Source organism: Schistocerca cancellata, chromosome 1 (genome assembly GCF_023864275.1).
Source record: "Schistocerca cancellata isolate TAMUIC-IGC-003103 chromosome 1, iqSchCanc2.1, whole genome shotgun sequence".
Lineage (NCBI taxonomy): Eukaryota > Metazoa > Arthropoda > Insecta > Orthoptera > Acrididae > Schistocerca > Schistocerca cancellata.
Window position 1 is genome coordinate 1,064,607,679 of NC_064626.1, and position 10,371 is coordinate 1,064,618,049.

Sequence of the window (10,371 nt, forward strand, 5' to 3'; positions counted from 1 at the left end):
TGAGTAAGAAGATTTGTTGCATCTATAATGGCTATTTAGAAATAGTGTGTAGCTGGGATCTATAGCCAAGGAGAGAGTAAATATGTTAATTAAAACACTTATAAATTTTTACGTTAAGTAACACTGATTAACAAGTTTACAGGAAACTTTTACAGCAGAACTTCAGAAAGTGTTAAATTTAATAATATGCTCTAACTTCATTTTGGAATATCTGGAGATTTTCAGTTTCCTGCCTGATGACTACTGGTAATTTCTTACAGCAGTGCTCCCCAATCTGCGGGTAATTACCCTCTGGAGGGGGGGGGGGGGGGGTAAAAACAAAATAGATTCAACGATGATATAGAGACCGCTACAAATTATGTTTTTGAAAGGCATTACTACTACCACAATTACAGTTGAGTCTAATTTGTCATAAATCATCACCAACCATTTAACATCCACTCCTACATAAAAGCCTCCTCTTAAATACGAGAGGTGAGTCAAATTAAAACAAATATTTTTTTAAATATTATTCATTGTGCAAAAGTGGTACAAAGCTGTATCACTTTTCAACATAGTCTCCCCCACACTCAATGCAAGTCCTCTAGCGCTTACAAAGTGCATAAATTCCTTTAGAAAAAAATTTTGGTAGTCCGCGCAACCACTCATGCACCGCATGGCGTACCTCTTCATCAGAACGGAACTTATCTCCTCCCATTGCATCTTTGAGTGGTCTCAACACATGGAAATCACTTGGGGCAAGGTCTGGTTGAGTATGGTGGATGAGGAAGACACTCAAAATGAGTGTCTGCGATTGTTGTAACTGTTGTACGGGCAGTGTGGGGCCTTGCATTGTCATGTTGCAAAAGGACACCTGCTGACAGCAATCCACGTTTTGATTTGACTGCAGGCCGCAGATAATTTTTTTAGGAGATCTGTGTATGATGCACTGGTAACAGTGGTCCCTCTAGGCATGTAATGCTCCAAAACGACACCTGTTTTGTCCCAAAAAGAGTCAGTATAACCTTCCCTGCTGATGGTTCTGTTCGAAACTTCTCTGGTTTTGGTGATGAGGAATGGCGCCCTTCCTTGCTAGCTCTCCTCGTTTCTGGTTGGTGGAAGTTAACCCAGGTTTTGTCCCCAGTAACGATTCTTGCAAGGAAGCCATCACCCTCTCGTTCGAAGCGCTGAAGAAGTTCTTCACAAGCATCAACACATCGTTCTGTCATTTCAGGAGTCAGCTGCCACGGCACCCATCTTGCACAATGTGGTGTGCTGACCCATGACTAATCTGGAAACGTGCTGCAATGTCATTCAGTGTCACTCACGGTTTCCTTCACTATGGCTTCAACTGCTAACATGTTCTGTGGAGTCACAACTCCTCGTGCCTGACCTGGACGAGGAGCATCTTCCACTGAAGTCACACCATTTGCAAACTTCCTACTCCATTCGTAGACTTGCTTCTCTGACAAATATGAGTCACCGTACTGATCCTTCATTCGTCAATGAATTTCAATAGGTTTCACACCTTCACTATGCAAAAACTGAATAACGGAACACTGTTCTTCCCTGGTGCAAGTTGCAAGTGGGGTGGCCATCTTTATACTGATACTGCGATGGTATGTGTGCATTTGCACCATGCTACCACCTACAGGCCATTCTGCACGCTGTTTGTAGCACACTTACCAACTTACAAAATAATGGCGCAAAATTTCGATTTCTTGCAAATTTAAGATTTTCATTTGACTCACCCTCGTATTTCCGTCACTGCTGTCATCAGTGATACAAATCCCTGTCACTACTGCATATTTCCTAATGTCATCCAACTGCCTTCCACCAGTTTGCATTCTGTCTCCTGTTATTTACTGGAATCCAAGAAAGAACTTCCTTTGGCCGTCTACTACCACCTCCCTGGCTACTGTCCAGCCCATCTCATCTCAACCCCCCCCCCCCCCCCAATCTCTCTCTATTGCAGTTAGATCTTCCACTTTTGTTTGTGCCCAAATCTATTCGCTTTCTTGTCTCTTCCCAGTAATTGGGAACATTTCTCTCTCCGCTGGTTGTCAAGCCATCTTCAATTTTTGAATGGTTTTTGTGCTAAAAGACTACACTCACTGTCGTGTGAAAATTGGTCATGTGGATTGTTTGTAAACAATCAGTTTAGTTCACTTTAAATACTTTATTGGAAACTTAGTTTACCAAGAACACTAGCACAATTTTACAGTTTTGTTTATTTCTTTTGCTGTTGATCCAGTGGTCTCAGTTATCACTCTTTGCCTGGTTAGGTGTAAGAGAGGGCCTGAAGGCCCTAATCTTGCCAGGTAAAATAAATGCATAAAAAAATAAATAAAAATTAGTTGCCAATTAATTTCCAATAGTAACTCTCCTCCTGATAAGGAAAACAGACAACTAAATACAGGGTGGCCATAAGTCAGCTGTAATCGGCAATTCTTACAGTTTTGTTTTTCCCACCATGGTGGTAGTCAGCTATGAACTTTACTAGTGTGTAGTACCAATGCCAGTTGACAGGAGCAGTTTCAGGTTATGTTGTCGTTATTATTTGAGAAACGATGAACAGGAAGTGAACTACAGACGTAAGTGTGTGTGTGTGTGTGTGTGTGTGTGTGGTGTGTTTTTCCAGGTAGGTCAGACTTACTACAGAAGAGGATCTACTGTCACATTGTGTTTTGTGTGAAAAAAAAAAAAAAAAAAAAAAAACAAGGAAAAAGCTTTCAAGGTGCATGGAAAAGCACAAAAAAACTGACGAAGGATTCAGAGAAAGCATTCTTGAGCACGGTACAGAATAGTGACTGACATCTGCCTTCTAGAGGATTGATATTTGGGATAGCCAACCACACATTGATCTCTCATCGGCACAAGGCATGTTAGGAAAAAAGGAAGTCTCCCCCCCCCCCCCCCCAAAAAAAAACTCATGGTACATGCTTATTTCTTGTATGTCTGAACGCTTTGTTACAGTTCTTCCTTTGAGAGATGCGAAAACTAAATTACTCCATCTAGTGACTATCTGCCTTCACCACACTGCTGCCATGGGACATTTACTATGCTTTACAAAGCTAGGAACAGCAGAGAAACTGTAGCAGTTTTTAATGCAAGTTAGGAATTGGAGGATTTCTTTTCTTAAAATAGTGGCTTCGCTAATAATTTTACTGTGTTACATTTGAGATGACAAGTACAATAGCTTGTAACAGTTTGGTAATGAAAAAATACTATTAATTTAGTTTCCAACAACTACCCCACTTTCATGATGTCTATTGTAACTCACTCCTTGTCACCAAACTTTCTCCTATACAACATAATCTATACAAGAAGATAAATGAATGGATAAGCGAATGACGAAAATGTGCTGTTCCAATGACACATTATAATTATGTAATGACAAAAAGTAAACCTAGTTTACAATTTATCACAAAACTTTCAAAATGTGTGGATGCTCAAAGGATTGATAAGAATGCTCTAACAAGTAGGAATACATTAAAAAGGAATGCGAACAATTGTGTGTGAATGACAAAACATATACCAATGAAACTGACTTGGAAGAAAACTGCAGTCCAGTTTTAAATGATTGATAAGCAAGCTATAGAGGTTCAGTCCTCACAGTGGCAAGTGTTTTTTATTTTCCTTCATCTGAAATCTGTTAGTATCTGCTGCTTTTTGTTGTGAACACAAATTAGAAAATATTGTACATTTGTGCGCATTTGCCAGCCACATTTGGTGCAATTTTTTACTAATTTTCTTGAATTTATTTCAAATTTTCTAGATTACTCTTACCTGAGTCTCGTTACTCTGCAGCTGGGCTCTAGCTTCTGCCACCATGTCTTTGCAAATCTTGCAGACATCGTCATTATCTTCCGGAACAACCTTGTATCGCCAAACAGTTTGTATGCAGTGCTTTATAGCATGACAAGCTTTAGCATTTCTGAAATAAAATTTTTTCTTTATTAAGAAAATATCCATGACAATATTGAATACATATATCTACACTTACATGCCAGTAACTGATCTGGTCCTGAGTAACAACTCTCTGGCATGTTGTTTAGTTTCCAAGCTACTATTATTAGAGTGAAAGAGAGGGAAATGTTCAGAGAGATAATCAGAATGTAGAAGTATGTGTAGACAACAGGAAAATATTTATAGGAAATTTAGAAGCATGCTCTACATCAAATACAGATTTTTAAAAATATGTCTTCTCAGTTCAGAGGTGATTGTCAATCAACTGAAGTTGACTTATGAAATCATAGGATGCAATGTTCAGAAAAAAATGTTTTTGTTCCAGGCTTGAATTTGTTCCGTATTTTCAATATAAAGGGAACCAGTAGCTGAAGAGCTACTTTTGGAAACTTGGGAAACTCAAACTGCCACCTAATGATTTAGGCGAAGTACAGAGCTGAAAGCTTTATGAGAATTTTCTGTCAAACAAAAGGCAATTTCATGATGATTCTCTGGCCTGGAATTCACTGATGAAATGACAATTTGCCATCATCATTAACTCTTACTGCTCTCAAAATATATCTTTTACATATCTAATTCAATAATGATTTTTCTAATAAGGATTATAATATCTGCTAAAGTCTGTGCCTGAGACTGGACTGGCAAATAAAGTGAACAATGCCGGGAAATATAATTTGCATGGTCAAAAATGGCCACAGAATGTCATATTAAACTGATTAATAAGGTGGCAACAATCACTTTCTTCAGATGAAGTTGCAGATGTGGGGATGTGTAAAACACTTACCATAAGTTTGAGCTCTCTTGGTGCTTTCCTCCTAAAAAGCAAAGTCAGCAAATGTAACAATGGGCTTCATCAAGTGTGAAGTTTGTCATTCACTGAGACCTATGGTCAGTTAATTGACAGTGTGAGAACTAAACTTATTCTTGCCCGAGCTTCAAGCAAGTCACAAAGGAAGAAAAGTTTTTCTGAGGATGATGAATTCAGCAGACTTTGTCCATGTTCATATAGATTGGGTGAATAGTCAAAAGCAAAAGTGACTGCTGCTAAACTGCTACTCAATTTTGAAAGAGAGAAATATTGCTTTAGGAGTAACTTTTGCCCTGAGATTGGCTTCACTAAAACCTGAGGCCCAATGCCTAAATGACGTGCAACTGTATGATTAATATAATAATGCTTGCAGTCAGCTTGTTGTAACAAACTACAGATCTTTAATCAACCCCGGCAGTATGCAGCACACAGAATCAAAGGGCCATATGCTTACCAGTGCAGCAGCTGTCAAAGAAAAAATGTGTTTTTGAGTTATATCTTTCAAATCCATACAAGACAGGGGTGGTGGTGATGTGAGCAAACATTGGGTGCTAATAGATCATGCACCACCTGAGAGTTTAATATATCATATCGTGTAAATGTGAAGGAAACCCAAGATCTGATGGAGTACTGTATTTACTCGACTCTAAGCCACACCTGAGAAATGAAACTCTAAATCAAGGAAAAAAATTTTCCCGAATCTAAGCCGCACCTGAAATTTGAGACTCGAAATTCAAGGGGAGGGAAAAGTTTTAGGCCGCACCTCCAAATCGAAACAAAGTTGGTCCATTGTAATATGAAACACAATTTAGGTCGAATGAATGACGATACCAGCTACAGTTGTTTGGTTCGAGTCGTAAGCTTAGCAGTTAGCTTTACCAGGTAGCCATTGCTATGCGTCAGGTGCTCCGTCTGTATTTATACAGGTACCCTTCCTTTTTCGCATGCTTCGTCTGGTTTGAATTGACTGCTTATTTTTCTTTGATCTGATAAGTGCCGTTCTCTTTGTTATAGGTGTTTACGTCACTCTAAGCTGAAAATACATTACTGTACTGTGTCATGCATTGTTTGTCGCATTCTGATAATGAGCGTTTACGACCTGTCGCCGCTCGTGGCATGGCTTGCTCTTGTGCACGCTTTTTTTACTATGTAATAATATTTTTATGTACTTTTGGCCCTCCTGTTCCCATGGAGAAGAATTGCTGATACAGGTGTACTGTATTAGTCAATCACTGTGTGTATTGCATTCGAAATCATGATTTTATGCATAGCACACAACAATTGAGAACACATCCCTGCATACACAAATACATGTACGATCTGACACTGATCATTTTTAATGGTTGAAGCTGATTGTAACACAAAATAATACATGCAAGCAATAAGACTTTCAACAAATACTTATAATAGATGGCAGGTACAACTATTGAAAAATCTTGTTTCATTTATGGATCAGTTGACTTCGTTGACACACCTGACATCCTTAGTAAGTATACACATTAAAGAGAAGTACTCCTTTATAACTATGACAATTTAATTAACACAGGTAATAACAGTTTAGGCCAGAACTGTGTTATTACTATCACTTTTAAGTTACAAACAGCTATTAATAAAATAATAATAAAAATCTGCATCAATTTTGTTATGGAATACCTGAAGGCGCAGCAAGATACACACACACATCAGCTGCACTGGAATAATCAAAATGAGAGGAGTAGATATACACAAGACCACAGTACTTGGCATATTTTGTTGTTAATCAGAAATACAGATACCAACAATTCATTTTTGTTACACTTTACCAAGTAAAGAAAGTAACAAACATCATGAGGACAGAAATTAAAAAATAATTTGAGAAATCACTCGAGACAAAGAGAAAATTAGAGAGGGAGAAATCAGAGGTAGGAAAAGAAAAAAAAATTAACAAAACACCAACTCTAGCTATACTGGCGTACACGTAACCAAATGACGAGATTATCACAAAATACAGCAAAAGAACATAAATGCTTATATGTAATGAACTGTCACCACTTCTAATGTAACACTTGCAACTTATTTAGTGGGACAGTGAGAGATGCATAGAAAAAGCTACTATAGTAGATTATCAGATTACCTGCAACATCTAATGGCATTCTACATCTACATGATTACTCCGCAATTCACATTTAAGTGCTTGGCAGAGGGTTCATCGAACCACGATCATACTATCTCTCTACCATTCCACTCCCAAACAGCGCGCAGGAAAAACGAACACCTAAACCTTTCTGTTCGAGCTCCGATTTCTCTTATTTTATTTTGATGATCATTCCTACCTATGTAGGCTGGGCTCAACAAAATATTTTCGCATTTGGAAGAGAAAGTTGGTGACTGAAATTTCGTAAATAGATCTCGCCGCGACGAAAAACGTCTTTGCTTTAATGACTTCCATTCCAACTCGCGTATCATATCTGCCACACTCTCTCCCCTATTAAGTGATAATACAAAATGAGCTGCCCTTTTTTGCACCCTTTCGATGTCCTCCGTCAATCCCACCTGGTAAGGATCCCATACCGTGCAGCAATATTCTAACAGAGTACGAACGAGTGTAGTGTAAGCTGTCTCTTTAGTGGACTTGTTGCACCTTCTAAGTGTCCTGCCAATGAAACGCAACCTTTGGCTCGCCTTCCCCGCAATATTATCTATGTGGCATTGTTGCCAGCTTGGAAACTGCTGCAGGCAAGAACAGTAGTCATCACTGTAGCTGTGACAACACCAAGGCATTGCCACTGAGACATTTACAAAATCTCTTTGTACATGATAAGATGTGTGCACTAATCTGCTGCACCCAGCCCACTGAAACTGTCGGGGACCAACTTATTCTACTTCAGCTATAGACCTCAAAGCAAAACCAATACAACTTACTTCATTTACCCAAGAATATAATACATATTAATGGCTAGGCATCTTGAGATATGGCAGTTAAACAGCATGAGTGCACACCAAAGCAAATTATTAGAAGATACACATATGCCCAAGAACTTACTGCCGGCCAAATGCCACAATAGGATATGAAGAAAAAGAAGGCAACAGACTTTATATGTAACACTGGACACTCAAATTATAAACATTGATGAGATCTTCTGCGATATCACTTCAAGATACAGATTCCATGAAGACACTGTTTACCAGAATTCTGATGCTGCCAAACCATTCCTCTGAAAACCTAATTACTCTATACGTCAAACATTCACAACTGCTGCAGCTGTGTCATTAGGTGTCTATACCACTCCAGGAAGAATACTTGCACATCTCCACCCACTTAATTACTGTGTACTGAATACCACAGAGTACTCCTGAGGCCCTCATAGGAAATAGACAAGGCACATATTGTTTAATCAACACAATGTACTTCCATTTCAGAATGAAATGGAGACTCCCCCCACACTGAGTTTTACCATTATTTTCTTATTTGTTTATGGTGAATACCAAGATGGTTTCTTTGAAGAAGACATGGGCAGTTTCCTCTACTGCCTTTACAAGTAGCTTAATGCTACTTTGACTAATTCTTCAGGGTATTTAACGTCACATTAATAATCAGATTATTAGAGGATGGGAGACGATAATTGAGCAGTCGGGTTAGGTTTTGTAGCAGGAGAGTTTAGAAAAAGTGCTGGTATTTCTTTTGAAGTTCTGTTTAACATAACTTTAATCAGTTCTAACCTCCATTATTTTGGTCATAAAAGAAAGACACATAGTTCTGCACGGAGAGAGAATACGTCTAGCAAATAAAACATTACATTCAAGTTAAAATTTACTAACCACACACAACTTCCTTATCTTTCACGGAATTATTTGAAAGAATGCGCCGTATTATGCTCTGTTATATGCAAAAAACAATTTCTCACTAAAGGATACTAGTCTTTCACTTTCATCATTTCCATTCTTATACAACATGCACCATTAAGTGTTTGGTAGATGATGATCTCTTGTTAAAAGAAAATTAAGGCAGTTCCTATTGCAAGGATCATTTTATATATTAGAAGAGTTCCTGAACTACAGTGTTTAACATTTCTTGTATTGTAAATTGCAAATGTATGCCCAAATTTGTATTTGTAATACTGAATATTTTTATTGTAAACATATATTTTGCAATATTTATTTCTCTGTAACACTTATTATTTTTTAATCTTTATCTACCTCTAAAATGTATTTTTTTTTGTAGTGGGACCTAAGTTACTGTTTTTGTTTAGTTTTATGTATTACCATAAATTCTGGCCAAAAGCTTCTAAAATTGACACGTTCCTCACAACAGGATCACCGGAACAAGAGATAAATAAATAAATAAAACCGAATTTCTTCAACGTCGACATTACAAACGACACAGTATAGTGTTCAAGAACAGCAATAATACAAGGATGGGCTTCATAAAATATGAAATGTTGCACTCAAAGTTCTATATAAAGCACATAAAACGTAGAAGTATGCATTTACCTTAAGGAAATGATGGATCATTCATAGGCATTTTCCTGCCCATAATTAAAGTGTGGCTAGTCAATATCAACAATTACAAGGAACAAACAAAAACTACAGCGCTAAGCCTAATTTACTAACCTAATATTCTCGCACCAGTATACAGGCCCCGTGCTGCACAGCCTTGCCTCATCGTTCAGATATATTGATATCGGCGGATGTGCCGATATCATGGACACTGCAAACCAAAAGAATAAGAATAAGAACTACTTACCAATTCCTCTTCAAATTAAAAGCGAAAGGCTTTTTCGGGAAACAAGTAATGCTTCGGAAACAAAGTAATAGCAACGACGTAATAAAACTGTCTCGAAACGGATACGACGGGAACGGATAGCTGTAAAACAGCACTATAACAACGACTCACCACAAATTAGTAAACACAAAATCACCACCCTCATCTTGAAAGCCTCAACCAACACTACTCAAACACTTCTCCTCCTCTTATAGACGAATACAACTGCGTCTCGTGATTTTCTGGCTGTCACCGTGAACAGTACTACCAACGTTGAGAAACAAACTGCAGTGCACAGCGACGACTATCGATGCAACACTTGTAGTGCCGCGAACATTGAAAGACGACAACGTTGCAATGCAATCTCACGACTATGCGCTATTATCACATACAAAAAGTTATGAATCCGTTTCGTAAACAGCAAGATACAAACAAGCACAGTTTTCTATGCGGTATGGCGTCAATTTGCGTGTGCGAGACCGCAATTCTACTCAACAGTTTCTGATTTAGGCATTGTGGAAAATAAACTGTAAGGAAAAAGTTGAACTCCCAGTGTATGGTTAATGTACATATATCCAGGAGTGTTTCCCTCAACCTTAAAGGTCTTATAATTTTCATAACGCGCTGTACGTCGAACATTCTATTAAAACGGAAATAAACTTGGCGAGAGTAACTGAGGGCTATGTTCATTAATCTACTAGGAAAATAACAAAGTAATCATAAAAGGCGTAGTTAGTCGTTTTTTTAAAATTAATTTTATTGGGTATTTGTAGCAAACAATATAGCCAAGTTACGAAGGTTAATTTAAACATTTTTCTAAAACTTTTATCTTTGAAATTAATAACACTGAAAATCGTATGTAATCCATACGTGA

General features: G+C 37.9%; 1 protein-coding gene across 1 annotated transcript in view; it reads right to left on the minus strand.

Moving 5' to 3' along the window:
• The window catches only part of LOC126090690 (prosaposin), a 68,722-nt gene extending 58,942 nt beyond the window's left edge, over window positions 1-9,780 (minus strand). The window contains exons 1-3 of the mRNA XM_049907005.1: window positions 9,630-9,780; window positions 9,347-9,443; window positions 3,769-3,916 (exon numbers count right to left, since the gene is read on the minus strand). Coding sequence (XP_049762962.1) covers window positions 3,769-3,916; window positions 9,347-9,443; window positions 9,630-9,663 — 279 coding nt within the window. The 5' untranslated portion in view covers window positions 9,664-9,780. The remainder of the gene's footprint in view (window positions 1-3,768; window positions 3,917-9,346; window positions 9,444-9,629) is intronic.
• Between the last annotated feature and the right edge of the window lie 591 nt (window positions 9,781-10,371).